Below are 17,310 nucleotides of genomic sequence, written 5' to 3'. Positions count from 1 at the left end.
CAAAACTATGACTATAAATAATGACTGCTAAATTGTAGGTATTAGAACACTGCTCACTGCAAACAATCTTCCACAATTTTGTCTATCTCACTGCTGTACACCCTCACTCATAAATATAGTGCATTATGAACTATAAAGCTTGGTAGTTATCCAGGTAAAGCTTTTCTGTACTTGATCCATATCTGCACAATATAAAAGTTATAGCTCCACATTTGTTACTTTAAAATGTGACATGTCTTTATGTGCACTATATGACAAAAGTATGTGGAAACCCCTTATTACTATTAAGTTAGTAATACTGAGGTGTTTAGCCACACTCACTGCCAAAAGGTGTATAAAATCACTTTTTAAAAAACAATTATATGCTTCCAATTATTGACAACAGTTTTAGAAAAAGCTTAAAAGCAAGGTCTGCAAAGTTTAGACAAGTTTGGTGTGGAGAGTCTAGGTAAATCGGACTCTTGGTTGCAAGCCACGCCTTTTTGTCCAATATTATGGCTTGAACCCACAACTGTTTTTCTGACTATATGGGCACAAATTCCCACAAACACACCAAAATCTTGTAAAGTGTTGTCCCAGCAGAATAAAAGCTATTATAACTGTGAAGATGATACATGCTGGTACATCTTAATGGCGTAATTTTGGCCATTTAGAGGACATCATTACATAAACTAGGTGAAATAGTACATATTAGATGGAAGATGTAGAGAAAAGTGATCCTGTTAATAATATGATGGTTAGTTTATAATAAAAGTCAACCAGCTGAATTTGTTGTACTTTATGTAATATACACCGACCAGCCATAACATTAAAACCACCTACTTGTTTCTGTACACAGTGTCCATTTTAGCAGCTTCACTTACCATATAGAAGCACTTTGTAGTTCTACAATTACTGACTGTAGTTAATCTGTTTCTCTGCATGCTTTGTTAGCCCCCTTTCATGCTGTTCTTCAATGGTCAGGACTCTTCCAGGACCACTACAGATTAACTATTATTTGGGTGGTGGATGATTCTCAGCACTGCAGTGACACTGACATGGTGGTGGTGTGCAATGCTGCTGGAGTTTTTAAACACCTTACTGTCACTGCTGGACTGAGAATAGTCCAAAAATATCCAGCCAACAGCGCCCCTTGGGCACCGTCCTGGCAGTGGCAGTGATAGCTTAGTGGTTAAGGTACTGGACTAGTAATCTGAAGGGTGCCGGTTCAAGCCCCACTACCACCACCAAGTTGCCACTGTTGGGCCCCTGAGCAAGGCCCTTAACCCTCAATTGCTTAAAAAAAATCATGTTCAGTCATAATTGTAAGTCGCTTTGGATAAAAGCTTCTGCTAAATGCCGAAAATGTAAATGTCGTGTGACCACTGATGAAGGTCTAGAAGATGACCAACTCAAACAGCAGCAAAAGATCTCTGACTCTACATCTACAAGGTGGACCAACTAGGTAGGAGTGTCTAATAGAGTGGACAGTGAGTGGACACAGTATTTAAAAACCCCATCAGCGCTGCTGAGACTGATCCACTCATACCAGCACAACACACACTAACACACCACCACAATGTCATTGTCACTGCAGTGCTGAGAATCATTCACCACCTAAATAATACCTGCTCTGTGGGGGTCCTGATCATTGAAGAACAGGGTGAAAGCAGGCTAAAACAGTATGCAGAAAAACAGATGGACTACAGTCAGTAATTGTAGTGCCTGCATTCAATTACATCTAGGGGACAATAGAAAGTTTACAGCTATTTTGCCCCATAAACACTCAAAAACAAAAGTGTGCATCCTTAACACAATAAGCTAAACAATGAGGCTCCAGAAGTAAAACTGCACTTATTTTTTCCTACAGAGGGTTAGATTTGCATGGATAATCAGTGAACCTAGCAAGACTGACTCACCATAAATTACGAAAGTGTTACACAATGTCATACTCGCCTGTTAAAGTCATGAGGTATGTCATTAATCACCATCTTATAACGACGTTTGCTGTAAAAAAGGCTTTGGTTTTGGAAATATGTTTGTCCCACTGGGTTTCTGTGCTTAAGTGTCTAAAACAACAGTAACAACAGATTATCAACAAAACAAAAGAAAGAAAATAAGTAAACAATAAAATAAATTAATTAGTACTTTGTCTTGAATACAGTCTGGCACTAGGGTACTGGGCAGGAATACACACAGGACAGGACCTGGGCACTTACACATTTACTAACTAAGTCAGACCAATTTCAAATAGCCGATCTACTTTTTGGGAGTTAAAAGGAAAACAGGTGAAAGGTTATACCCAAAGCAAAACCCAACAAGAGTACATATTAAACTTTTTTTCAGAGATAAAACTTTTGAAAGCTTTTTTTCTTTCTTTTGTTACTGAAGAAAAAAAGAATTTAATTTACTTCTGGATATGAGGCTGCTGAAATCAAAACAACTATTTGGCTTTATTGATACATCTTGGTCAATTATTTGATTAGTTTGCCAGCTTGATCATGTCATAATTACTAGATTTTTTAATGTTCAGAATTAATATATTGCTTAGCACAAAGCTCTGCTTTTATTTACACAAAATCATTAGCCTAGATAGAATGCCTTTATTTGTCATCTATACATATACAGGTGTACAGTACAATTAAATTCTTTTTTTGCATATCCCTGCTCGTTTGGAAGTGGGGTCAGAGCACAGGGTCTGCTATTGTACGGCGCCCCTGGAGCAGACAAGGTTAAGGGCCTTGCTCAAGGACCAAACAGTGGCTGAATAGCAGAGCTGGGATTCAAACTCTCAACCTTTTGATTGATGGCCCAAAGCTCTACCCACTAGGCTACCACTGTCCCAGCTACCAGCTACCTAAACACAGCACTGCTCTATGATTCACCAGCTGGCTGTGGTGGTATGGTTTCATTCAGCCATGTATAAATAAAACAATTAGCTAAGTTCACAAGCATTTTAATGTTGGGCTAGTACCATAAAACATGTAATAAAATCACTAGTCAAGAAACATGTGTTTATTATTTATTTTTCTTACTTAGTGACTACTGTTGAAAAGAGCAAAGTATCCAAGCATCAGTTTTGGATATTCATTGCATGCCCTGCCTTAAGTGTCAAGCTTTCCCATCTTCATATATTCCTAATTCAGGACATATAAAACTTTAAATGATCTCACCAGCTAAATCAGGTGTTTGGATAGGTAAAACCTTCAAACACTGCACAGCACTAAGCCACCTGGAATGGAGTTGAGAAACCCTGTAACTGAGGAAAACGTTGCTAGATGGCTCTAACTGTAAAAGTGCAAACTAAGTGTAACAGTATACATTGTTATAGTCCACATTTACTTTCACAATTAGCATATACCAAACAATGCAGTGAACACCTATTTGTATTTTCAAGACTTGTTAAATGTTCTTTAATAATAACGTTGTAATGAGGTGGGTTGTGCTTCGTGAGTAATGCCAAGTTTACACTACACGACTTTTAAGGTGTTCAGATCGCTGTACAGTTCACACTACACAACTTGATCTCTTGTAATCGGGAGTCTTTTAAGTCGTTGTGGTTTTCACACTACACGATCTATTACTATGAGGAATCTCAGACAATTCTATTTGGTCTCCCAAACTATGTTTTGTCATGAAAACACAAAGTTACAAGAGGTTTAGTGATACCACCTCCAAAAATGCACGCCAGCAAGAAATAAGTGATCAAAGTTGTTTCTGCGTTGAAGTAAAGAAGAAGAATAAATTTATCTGGCTGAAGGAGTGGGTTTTCTGAAAGGATTGTTTGTTCTACAGAGAGTTGGAAGTCAAATAAATATTTTGTGTATTTACAACTCCTCCCCCAGGGTTTCCCCTCTGTAATTTGCGTTTATAACAATTACAACCTGAACGCAACACCTTTCACACTACATGATTTTGAGTCGCCAACTGATCCAGATATTTAACATGCTAGATATTTTTTCTTGAGTCTGCGAGCGATCGGCAACCGATTTTCAAGCCCCAAGTGAATGCCGAGTTGCCTCTGAGCTGTCACATCTGGCGGCGACCTGTCGACGAGCAAAAATGAGGGCAAAAATCGTGTAGTGTGAACTAGGCATAAAGCATGAGGTGAAGCCTCGCACCTGCAAGAATAAAAAAAGAACCCAACTGCCAGATAATTATCCAAGGTAGAACAAAAAAAAGCCACTAACAAAAAAGGGGACAATCACAAATTAGAAAGGTGGCCAAAATAAAAGTAACAATGAAACAAATGAAAGACACAAAACATCCACAGCTCGCAAGAGAAAATTGTAGATGGAGCAAGGATAGCGCAGAGCTAAGAACTGATGTTCATAATATGACAGGCTGATATAACTCAGTTCTCTGACAAAAAGGAAAGCTATGGAACCCTCAGAACCAACCAGACAAACCCAGCCACACCAATTGCGTGGGGCATAACGTGCAAAACAGGATGTTTTGAGGCCTCTGGGACAATCTGCTCTCTCAGGGTGGTTCCATTGTGAGGCTTAAAAATGCTGCAACACTAAGTTCCCAGGAAGAAATAAGTCAGCTGGAAAACTGGACCGGACTGAGCAGCCTGGTATCTTGGCTTCATAAAAATAGCAGGTTTGCCAACAGAACTACTGGCAAATCTGAGAGGGAGAAATCGTGATATACAGAAAAAACTTCCACCTGGAGAGAATTAACTCTCACAATGTGCAGCTGATTGTCAATTGAGAGAAACTGACACATCAATCATCTGTGCCTCCTTGACCCCTCTACCAGCCATATGAGAATGAAGAAGGACATGAGTCTTAACGTGACTCACTAGCGAACTACTTCAGCAGCTGAGTTACGTTACAAATGTAGAAACAATATTGTGAGAAGTATCTTGTGTTATATACATCGCTCAGTCATAACATTATGACCACCTCCTTGTTTCTACACTCACTGTCCATTTTATCAGCCCCACTTACCATATAGAAGCACTTTGTAGTTCTACAATTACTGACTGTTGTCCATCTGTTTCTCTACATACTTTTTTAGCCTGCTTTCACCCTGTTCTTCAATGGTCAGGACCCCCACAGGACCACCACAGAGCAGGTATTATTTAGGTGGTGGATCATTCTCAGCACTGCAGTGACACTGACATGGTGGTGGTGTGTTAGTATGTTGTGCTGGTATGAGTGGAGTTTTTAAACTCCTCACTGTCACTGCGGACTGATAAAAATATCCTGCCAACAGCGCCCTGTGGGCAGTGCCCTGTGACCACTGATGAAGGTCTAGAAGATGACCAACTCAAACAGCAGCAATAGATGAGCGATCGTCTCTGACTTTACATCTACAAGGTGGACCAACTAGGTAGGAGTGTCTAATAGAGTGGACAGTGAGTGAACACGGTATTTAAAAACTCCAGCAGCGCTGCTGTGTCTGATCCACTCATATCAGCACAACACGCACTAACACACCACCACCATGTCACTATCACTGCAGTGCTGAGAATGATCCACCACCTAAATAATACCTGCTCTGTGGTGGTCCTGTGGGGGTCCTGACCATTGAAGAACAGGGTGAAAGCAGGCTAAAAAAAGTATGTAGAGAAACAGATGGACTACAGTCAGTAATTGTAGAACTACAAAGTGCTTCTATATGGTAAGTTGAGCTGATAAAATGGACAGTGTGTGTAGAAACAAGGAGGTGGTTTTACTGTCATGGCTGATCGGTGTGTTGTGGCATAGACTCAGTCAAAGACAATCAGAGGCCAGTGACAGACAAACAGACAGACCATGGAAGCATACCAAACACTCTCAAATGGGCTGGGGTAACTAAAATCACTAACATAGATTTATATAGTAAATAAAATCAAGCACACCAATCATTCAACAAACTACACTTGATGTTACATAAATCCCTATTTTAACTGTTGGCATGCTGCAGATGGCTACTGTTTACATCTATTAGCTTAGCAAGCTAGCCGCTCGCCACAATATTTTGGTGTAAATACATGCATATTTCATGTAGACACTTTAATGTGGTAAAAGATCTACAGTATTTCTATGTTGCTAAAATTCTGTACAGGTAACTAATGGTAACATTATTAAATAGATTCTCGACCCCAGTTCTGACTCCTGGGGGCCCACTGCCCTGCAATGCATAAAGCTTTCCCTGCTCTTAAAGTACCGGATTCAGCTTATAAAGGGTCTGATAATTATCCAGAAGCTAAATCAGATGTGTTCAAAGTAGGGGAAATTCGAAACAGAACTGCAGGTTCAGTTCAGCTTATAGATCAAAAATGAAGAAATTAGGTCACATGTCCAGATTTCAATCCATCCGTTCAATCCAATTTGCATATTAAGCAAAATAACTTAAAACAGTGGATATCTCACTGTTCTTTTCCATTTATGATTGCCAAACTTATTGTAATGCTTAGTGTTCATTGTGGTCATGGCAAGCACTACCGGTTGTCCTACATGATTGTCAGGTCGGCCTACATATAAGAATGTCATGGGTCATGTACTCAGTGCAGTAATTATTGGAGTATTATTTCTACACTTTTTTCTACAGTTTCAAATGTGATTTAAACATTTTTTGTGCATTTGCAAACATTTTATGTGGCTTATTCTATTTTTTACTGTATGATTATGATTTTACTTAAATTAAATAAGAAAAAGGGCAGAACTTGTTACATTTTAAAATGTTTGCTTTTTCCTAAATTAAGTACTCTTTAATATAAAGACCTTACTGGATTATTATAGAAGCTGACACAGAAAGGATGTGAAAGGATCATATGATTGAAGGATGTAAGAAAACCATTACATTGTGCAATAATTTTAATTCAGTAATGTGCAATTATGTCATTACTTTTTATAGTGATGAGCTGTTTATAATGCTTGTAACTGGTATGAAATTGTAGTTGGCAGTGAATAGTACTTATTATACTAAAGTTGTACAGCTTTGCACAGTTTAGACCACAGTTTTGTGGTGTGAAAGCAACAGCATTGTGTATATTTATGCACAATAATCATTTTCTGTCAAATGAATAGCCCCAAGACACTAACAAGATTCTTCCAGTTGTATAACCCTGTATATTTGTGTGGCTAAAAGTGTGTGGCTCATAATGAACCTGCTCTCTGCTAAAGTATGACCATAAGAACCACACCCTCTTGTTTTGAAGATTTGCTGTATTATGTAGCAGGTCACTGAAAGGATGAAGGTCCATTTCCCCCCTAGCTGGGCAGTCAAAAGTTTGCCGCAGATCCGTGATGAAGCACAAGTCTGGCTCATTCTCTTTAAATCGTGTTGGCCCAAGTTGTCCTGCCCAGAGAGTAGTGTGAGAATATAAACAATCTTTGACCACTCAGTGGGAAAACTCAAGGGCTGGAGCTCAAAAACAATCAAACAGTGAAGCAGGAACCCTCTGCTTTAACCAAGTTCATCATTTTGTTCAGGAGCTGGCATATGGTATATGGGGCTTAGTATAGTGGGGGTGGGGGTCCTTTAGAGTATAAGGGAGGTGCTCACTGGTGAGTGGTGCCATTGGGAGGTCAAATGCTTGTGCTGTGGTTTACATAATTGTTGCTGTTGCTAATATTGTTTACATTATTAATATTTTTTGCTAGTTATAACTTTTATTTCAATTTAATTTTGTGTATGTATGATTTGTGTAGGGCAATTGTAGCCTAGCGGTGAAGGTACTGGACTAGTAATCAGAAGGTCACTGGTTCAAGCCCCACCACTGCAAGGCTGCCACAGTTGGACCCTTGAGCAAGGCCCTTAACCCTTAATTGCTTAGACTGTGTACTGTCACAGTACTGTAAGTTGCTTTGGATAAAAGCGTCTGCTAAATGTCGAAAAGACAAATGTAAATTTGTGTAAATCATATTTATTCAAATTATTCTCCAGGCCACCCAATTAGGAAGGGTCCCTGCTGAGTCTGGTTCCTCTCAAGGTTACTTCCTGTAATTTAAGGGAGTTTTTCCTTGCCACTGTCACTCTTGGCTTCCTCATCAGGGGTTTTTGGTCTGTTGGTCCTGGATTCTGTGAAGTTGCTTTGAGACAATGTCCATCGTAAAAAGAGCTATACAAACAAATTTGACTTGACTTGACTGTGGTCTGTGCATTGACCAGGGTCTGCAGCTTATCCAGGACTTGCTTGAGTTGACCCATAATGTTGTCCCGATGCTCTATGGCTCCTTTAAGTCTGTCCACCTCCACTGAGTCCCATACAGTTTTCCTGTAACATGTGGTGGAGGTAGACCCACCAACTTAACACTTAAGTGTAGAGCATCAAAGACAACCCTTCAGCATGAGCAGGGAAAAACATTACAAAAGGGTTAAAGTCTGAAAGGCAAAGAAGCAAAAGTGCTTCCATATGTCCAGTTGCCATATGTAATTGTTCAGTAAAAGAAGTGAATGACAAACATGTATATAAAGTTTAGGGTGAATGTATTTTGTATGCTACAAATAGTTACATAAAGTTAACAAGCAGCAGTTGATTGTTTTTGCATTTCTTAAAACCTTTACTGACTTCAATAACATACAGCACTAACTTTCAGCATCTGCACTATAATTACCACATATATACACTTTGCAAGTAATAAAAAGGTTAGGCCTCTATGCATTTAAAAAATGTCACAAAACCACTACAGAGTAAGTTTTGGCCAATCAGCACATTCATATCAATTCCTCAAAAAGAAATTAATTAAAAAAACTCTTTTAAAAGTTTAGGGTGACTTATGTGGTGATTTAACAAGCATCAGTTTATTTTTTTTTCCATATCTTACATGTTTAACTGACTTTAATAACATACAGCATCTGTACCATACCTACCACATATATGTAATAAAATGTGTTTTATTACAACTGCTGAAAAATTAAAAGACAACTACTGTGTGCTTATAACTTAACACCACTGTGTACAGCACTTTTAACAAGAAATTTTCTCTTAAAGAAAACTTTATAGAAATATACTGTAGGTCTTAAAATCTCCAATGAGCAAATCAGTGGTGACAAAAGCATGGGGAAAAACTCCCTATATAATAAGGAAGACCTTCGAGAAGAAATTGGGAAGGGGTGAAATAACTTTTTTCCACAGCATTGTAGACTAATGTTTATGGGCATTATAAGCACACTCACTGCAGATTCCTATTACATCCAGAAGTATAGCAGATATGGCCTTGGTGGCATGGCAGCCTTAAGCCCACAAGATATATCCTTAGGAAGGTGGGAAGGTACATGTCAGGACCACATGGGGATTAGGGGGCAAAGTTAAAATATGATAGAAGGAACATAATTTATAAGTCAGTTGTGCAGAGTATAGCATGCAGCTCCAGACCCGTATTTACTCACTCACTTTCTTAACTGCTTATTCAATCGGAGGGGGGCTATCCCAGCTTTTCAATGGTGCGCAAGGCACACAGTAACACCCTGGACGGGGCGCCAGTCCATTGCAGGGCAGACACACATACACACACCCATAAACCTATAGTGCAATTCAGTGTCGCCAATTAACCTGACTGCATGTTTTTGAATTGTGGGAGGAAACCGGAGCTCCCGGATGAAACCCATGCAGACACGGGTGCTACCCACCGAGCCATTGTGCTGTCCAACCCGTATTTATAATACAATAAGTAAAAGAAAGAACCAGACAGTACCACAGCCATAAATGCTCTCTCAGGAATCAGCACCACCTCCCCCACTGTCAACAAACCTGAGTGTTCATATAAGAGAGGCAGTATGACAGCAAGCCCCATCCCATCTTTGTCTGAAGCTGGGATGGACATCCATGGCCCTACAGGTCTAAAACTTAGACCAGTCTGATGGCCCAACGTATTGCATTTATACCGGACAAAAGGTTGGGACAGAGCAAGAGCACTATGAGACAGTATCAGAATCCAGACCACCAGAACCAGATTTACACAGCCCTGGTTTAGTTGTAGTGCTCAATAACCTCACTAAGATACTGTAAAGCAGGTCAAGTAGCACTTTATATTTTAGTGGATGTATATAACAACAGGATCACAACAACTGTTGATTACTACTAAAACTGTCCTACTTTGCTTGTGCTTTGCACCTGACTAATTGTCCCATTATTAGCATACAGAAACAATCAGGGCCTTGTTCACTCATGGTACTGAAATTACACCCACTCAGCAAAGCCATGATCTCAACTTTAAATCATGAATTAATAGCTTTTTTTCACCTTAATATCTTATGCAGACAAGTCACAAAAAGAAAAACACATAGACTTTAGAACCCTGGTTTCAGTGTTAGGCAATGTAAAGGAAAGTGTTTTTATTTATTTATTTATTTTTACATTTGCTAACTGGCATGCCAGCTCCTTATTAGCCGTTCTGTTGCAATATAAACTTGAACAAGGGACCAGAAAAATAGATTGACTGCCAGGAAAACATTGCAGCACTTTTTCAGTTAAACAGGACACTAATCATCTCCATGGAAATTCAGTGAGATAATGTTAAACATTTCTACTCCATGACTTAATGAAATCCACTATTAAAAGTAGAAATGTATTATTGAATTAAATAAAAAGGCTGCTAAATAAAAGGGTATGAAGTAACAAAATGTCTTGTTTAAGCAGTGGAATTATGAGGATAATCTGAATGGCATGCAACAGGGTCGTGTACTGTAAAAAGAACATGGACTGTTTTATTTCATTTCTGCTTTTCTCTTTTGGAGACAGGTTCATGATGTTGAGTCTGGAATTCGACCACAGCTGCCGCTATGACTATGTTGAGGTCAGAGATGGTGAAAGTATAAACTCTCAGGTTATTGGTCGATTCTGTGGAAATGAGCGACCTCCTCCTATACACAGCACTGGCAACTCCTTGCACATACTGTTTGTGTCTGATGGCTACAAGAACTTTGATGGTTTGTTTGCCATCTTTCAGGAGAACTCAGGTGAGAACGTATGATACATGTGTTTATATAAACTATAAACGATTACCACAGACAAGAAAGGAAGTCAAATCTGATATCATTTTACTGAACACCCTCATCAGGATAAGACAGTTACTAAAAATAAACAAAGAAATGATTGGCATTTCTTTGTTAATCTTTCAGATAAGCCCTTATAGTGGTAGTCTTACATACTGTACGTACACAATACAATCATACATACACAGATCAGCCATAACATTAAAACCACCTCCTTGTTTTTACACTCACTGTCCATTTTATCAGCTCCACTTACCATATAGTAATAGTAATGCAGTAGTCCATATGTTTCTTTACATGCTTTTTTAGCCTGCTTTCACGCTGTTCTTCAATGGTCAGGACCACCACAGAGTAGGTATTATTTAGGTGGTGGATCATTCTCAGCACTGCAGTGACAATGACATCGTGGTGGTGTGTTAGTGTGTGTTGTGCTGGTATGAGTGGATCAGACACAACAGCTATGCTGGAGTTTTTAAATACCATGTCCACTCACTGTCCAATCTATTAGACACTCCTACCTAGTTGGTCCACCTTGTAGATGTAACATCAGAGACGATCGCTCATCTATTGCTGCTGTTTGAGTTGGTCATCTTCTAGACCTTCATCAGTGGTCACAGGACGCTGCCCACAGGGCGCTGTTGGCTGGATGTTTTTGGTTGGTGAATTATTCTCAGTCCAGCAGTGACACTAACACACCACCACCACATCAGTGTCACTGCAGTGCTGAGAATGATCCACCACCCAAATAATACCTACTCTGTAGTGGTCCTGGGAGAGTCCTGACCATTGAAGAACAGCATGAAAGGGGGATAACAAAGCATGCAGAGAACTACAAAGTGCTTCTAGTGTATGGTAAGTGAAGCTGATAAAATGGACAGTGAGTGTAGAAACAAGGAGGTGGTTTTAATGTTATGGCTGATCGGTGTACATACATACAGGTTATATATTAGGTATCATGCATTTTATACAAATATTTATTATGAACTTCATACAATGTAGAAATGCTTTTCATGCATTAACTGTAATCCAAACCATACTGCCAGTCATTAACATTTGTGTGTCTTTGTGTAGCATGTACCTCCTCTCCCTGTCTGCATGATGGCACATGTATATTAGACTCGTCCTACTCCTTTCACTGTGCCTGTCTGGCTGGATACACAGGCAAGAGATGTGAATATGGTAAGTGGCATATTTGTAAAAAAGAAAAGTTACTTTACAACCAAACAAAGCAACAAAAAAGTATTGATTTATTAGGATTTTAACATCATGTTTCACACTTTGGTAACATTCATGAAAGGACAGGTAGTTACTGGTTACACAAGATTCAGTTTAAGTTTAATGTCAAACACAGTTTCAGACAATTTGGTATCTCCAATTCTGGACTGTGGGAGGAAACCCACGAAGACACAGGAAGAACATGCAAACTCCACACAGAAAAGACCCGGACCACTCCACCTGGGAATCAAACCAGGGACCTTTTTGCTGTGAGGCGACAGTGCTACCCACAGAGCCACCCAGTCGCCCAGTACAAAAAAGGATTTAAACAGTGCAGCCCTTTATCAGCCTGTGTCTAGTTTTATATGAAAGACACTCCTTGCTCCTACCAACAATGTACAGCCAAAGACAGAGGAAAATACTGACCAAACTTTATCACTGACATCTACTTGCCATGTTTGACTAGACACTAGACATTTCAGTTTGTTTAGTTTGCTCAAAGAGCACATCCACACATTACAGCAAAGAAAACATGACTGATGTATTTTGGAAACTCTACTGTTATGTCTTTGCTGATTACTAGTGTGGTTATGTTCTTGGAGACCAAATAAGGCAAAAAACTTTAATTTGGGTGCCAAATGTCCATCATGAATGCCATCTGGTGGGGGCTCTATTGGCTTTAATGACACCCTGTGTCCTTGTTCATTTGTATTTGGTTTATTGTTATTTTTTCAATTTTTCCTTTAGAGTGTCCTTCAGATTTGTTTTATGACCACATACAACTGTCAAAATAGATACTGCTGCTAGATTTATGCATAACACAACATTCATTTACCTTCTTATTTTACTTTATTTACAAATCTCATTGTCAGAAAAGCTTGGACACGCCGTTCAGGTGGCGCAGCGGTAAAACACACACTGGAACCAGAATACATCTTGAATACACTGTATCAAATCTTAGCTCTGCCTGCCGGCTAAGGCTAAGCGGCCACATAAACAACGATTGGCCTGTTGTTTAGATATGGGCGGGACTAAGCCGGATGAGGTCTCTCTCTCTCTCATAACTGGTGCAATTACGACCTCTGCTGGCTGATTGATGGCGCCTGCACAGAGATGAGAAAAGAGTGCTCTCAGGGTGTGTCCTCTCCGTACACAACGCTGAGCTGCACTGCACTCGTCAAAGTGTAGGTGATAATATGCATACTGCATGCTGCCCAGGTGTCGGAGGGGGCATGGGTTAGCTTTGTTCTCCTCAATCAGAGCAGGGATTGGCATTGGTGGAGAGGAAGCATGATGCAATGGGGCAATTGGATGCGCTAAAAAGGGAGAAAAAGGAGAGAAAATGCATAAAGAACACTTTCTAAAGATGCAATAAAAACCAATAACTATAATTTGTTATATTATTTAAACTGATAACTGTTTTTACTGCCAAATGTGTATTTTGTAAATTAAAAACAATAGAATGTGATATCTACAACACTCAGAAAGTTGTGGGAAAAGGCAAAAAAGACTAGAGTTAAACTAGAGTTCACAATATTATGAAAAAATTCAGGGAATACAAGGAAACCTTGGTGCGTAAAGCCAAGGGCAGAAACATCAAGCTTAATGTGCATGACCATTGTGTCCCAACTTTTCTGGGAATGGGATTTGTACTGAATTTATATCACAAACATTTTTTTACTTAGTATAAAGTATAGTTAGCAAAGAATTTGCTTGCACCCTGGGTCTAGGCTGCACCAGCCCTTACTAATTTGCTGTAACAAAAAGTGTTTTTAGTAAAGTCCATGGCAACGTCCATTTACATTTAATCCAGTAGTGAATTGATTTAGGTCAGTGTATTCAGAATATACTTTAACCACTAAATGGTAAAGGTCTGCTATTTCTGCTTAGGGATTTAAATGAACCGTGTGTGTGTGTGTGTGTGTGTGTGTGTAATGACTAGGATGCCAGTGGAAAGGCATTTGTGATCTCCTCAGACAACTATCTATTCCACAATGCTCTCTCTCTCACGGTCTATCAGTTTTCCTCTCTCCCCACGCCTCTCATATGTTTGTGTTTGAATGCTGTAACATTTTTCCATTCTCTTACTATTACAATACCCACAACTCATGTGAATGCAGCCTGACCAATGAAAAAACGTTCCTGTATTTTTTTCTTGTTTTAGGACTAGTGGTTTAATTTTCATGACTGAAAGTGATGCTAATGGTGAAACAAACCCACTAAATTTTCCATGTCCAAGAATGTGCTAAAGGAAGTCCCTGAGCACTTTATTAAGTACACATATCTGGTACATACATTTATTGACTACACTTACCATACAGATAAGCTACACTTACTATACAGATAAACGTTGTGGGTATACAATTACTGACTGTAGCACGTCTGTTGCTCTGAACACTTTGTAAACCCATTTCCCATTGTAAACCCATTTTAGGTTGGCAATTTTGAGTTTACATGAAATACATCTGCAATGTTGTGAAAAGGTATTTGCCAAATTAAATTTGGGTTCAATTTCACTAGCCACACGCAAGAAGGTCCTGGGTTCGATTCCCAGGTGGGGTGGTCTGGGTCCTTTCTGTGTGGAGTTTGCATGTTCTTCCCATGTCTGCCTGGGTTTACTCCGGGTGCTCCGGTTTCCTCCCACAGTCCAATAACATGCAAGTGAGGTCAATTGGAGATACTAAATTGTCCATGACTGTGTTCAATATAACCTTGTTATACCTTGTTTTAAACCTTGTTTTAAACTGATAAAACATGACGTTAAAATCCTGATAAACAAACAAACACTAGCCACACTCAGGCATTATTCCTGCTGGACCTGTTCTAAACATCACTTAAATAGAACCTGGCATTTTAAAATTTGGCATTATGAAACATTCTTGAAGGTCAAAAAGCAGCACATGGTGGCATGTTTTAAAGAAATTCAAATACAGATGTGAAACAAAAAGTGTGCCTACAGGAAACTAAGAAGGAAAAAACTCACACATCAATCATCTGCGCCTCTGTGGCCCTTCTGCCGGCCAAATGGCAGTGCAGAAGGACATGACTCTTAACTTGACTTACTGACGAATTTACAATACATTTACATTTCTGGCAATTGGGGCCTTGCCAAACAGTGGCAACTTGGCAGTAGTGGGGACTGAACTGGCAACCATCTAATCACTGGCCTGACTTTACTTATTAAAGCTTAGAGTATTTGGGGAATTGTCTGCAGCCAGTAATGTGACCATTATAGTTTGTATAACTCCTTATACAACAATGCATGTACAATGGCACATTCAAGTTTTACAGTCTTAGTTGGACTCTGTAGGACTGTGTTCTGAGTGTGTCTGTGTCGGCCTGGAGCCTGGCTAAGGACCAGCTTTGTGTTTGGAGGACAAATGTGTCTACTGTGGTTAGAATAGATTTCATTTCATAAACTAACCACAAGAACAACTTTGCTGAATATTTCAACAGGGTGGGATACTTTTGATTGAATTGGCTCATGATCCAAATATCCAATTTCATTTTTTTTTTATTTGAGGGATGAGAGGAAGGAAACAAAGTATCATGGAGAGAGTGAACCAACTAAGAGGATTTTCGTTACGCTAAGTGTTTGTATTAAATATTACCACTGGAACATGTGATAGGCTAATCGTTTTAGATTAAACAAGAGCATAACAAAAAAACTGCCTTTATCAGAAGCCAATAATACTATTATTTATGTTTCTTTCCATGGAAAGAAGTAAAAACCCAGCTCATTATAAAAGATACATTCTGCATGACCTCATACAAGCAAGTGTACTGTAATTCTTTGTAACATATTGAATATTTTACAGTCCAAGCTTACCCCAGTAAATACACTGCTCTGCTCATTTCTGGATGCACCTACAACAAAACAAAAAAAAATACTGAAACAAAAACAATGATTTACAAGAACGAAAACGTAAGAAGGTTGGTTATGTAGCAAGACAAACCAGTAACAGAAGAGTAAAATTTGTGTCAGAGCTAAACATGCTTAAACATTACATAAACATCTCATATTAGTTTAATTGCTAATTTGCATAGGACCAATTTTCAATCACATTTCCATTTAAAATGCTAAACATCACAGAATCTGACAGGTGTAAATTCATAATTTTGCCTCAGCAACCACTCACAAGAGAAAATCAGCAAACAAACTGGATACTTAATATGTGGATCTTAAGCTGTTATATATAAATTTTAAGTATCAGGAGAGGTCAAGGACAAAAAGACTGAAAGGCCAAGAATACTTAAAAAATCTGATGAGACGTTTCTCAGAGTCTTTTCTTTGGGAAACTGAAAGAAGTCCAACAAGGACCTGGCTCAGCATCTGGCAGTTTCATCAGGATGCCAAGTTGACCCTTGTATAGTCCCAAGAAGCTTAATTAGGAATGGTATTTTTGGAAGGGTGGCAGCCAAGAAACAACTTTTGGATCCAATCGTCATCAGTATGTGAGAAAAAGAGAAGATAAGATAAGATAAGATAAGATAATCCTTTATTAGTCCCACAGTGGGGAAATTCACAGTGTTGCAGCAGCAAAGGGACAGTAAAGCACTCAGTACAAAAAATAGACAATAAAAAGTACAGTGTATAACAATAATAATAATAAAAAGTCAAAAACTAAATATTTACAAATAATTACAAACAATAATTGCACATGGGAAAAAATATTGCACATATTGCACATTGTAATAATTACATGGGGAAAAAGTTGCACATTGTTATGAATAATGAATGATTTAGAGTGTGTGTGTGATCTATCTGGAGCAGTGCTGGTTATACAGTCTAACAGCAGCAGGAAGGAAGGACCTGCGATACCGCTCCTTCACACATTTGGGGTGAAGCAGCCTGTCACTGAAGGAGCTGCCCAGTGCTGCCAGAGTCTCATGCATGGGGTGGGAGTCGTTCTCCAGCATGGATGCCAGCTTGGCTAACATCCTTCTGTCTCCCACCACCTGCACTGGGTCTAAGGGGCTCCCCAGGACAGAGCCAGCCCTCTTAATAAGTTTGTCTAGTCTCTTCCTGTCCGCTGTAGATATGCTGCTGCCCCAACATACCACTCCATAAAAGATGGCTGATGCCACCACTGTATCAAAAAAAGTCCTCAAGAGTTCCCCCCGCACTCCAAATGACCGCAGTCTCCTGAGTAGGTAGAGTCTGCTCTGACCTTTTTTATAAAG

At 39.2% G+C, this 17,310-nt stretch overlaps 1 protein-coding gene across 1 annotated transcript in view; it reads left to right on the top strand.

Annotated features, from left to right (window-relative positions):
- Positions 1-17,310, top strand: part of pamr1b (peptidase domain containing associated with muscle regeneration 1b) — a 53,240-nt gene that overhangs the window by 26,971 nt on the left and 8,959 nt on the right. The window contains exons 5-6 of the mRNA XM_062991337.1: positions 10,658-10,875; positions 11,983-12,090. Of these exons, the coding sequence (XP_062847407.1) occupies positions 10,658-10,875; positions 11,983-12,090 (326 nt within the window). The remainder of the gene's footprint in view (positions 1-10,657; positions 10,876-11,982; positions 12,091-17,310) is intronic.

The sequence above is a fragment of the Trichomycterus rosablanca genome, chromosome 1, assembly GCF_030014385.1.
Source record: "Trichomycterus rosablanca isolate fTriRos1 chromosome 1, fTriRos1.hap1, whole genome shotgun sequence".
Classification (NCBI taxonomy): Eukaryota; Metazoa; Chordata; class Actinopteri; order Siluriformes; family Trichomycteridae; genus Trichomycterus; species Trichomycterus rosablanca.
Note: the sequence above shows the minus strand (reverse complement) of the source record. Positions and strands in the feature narration are given on the sequence as shown.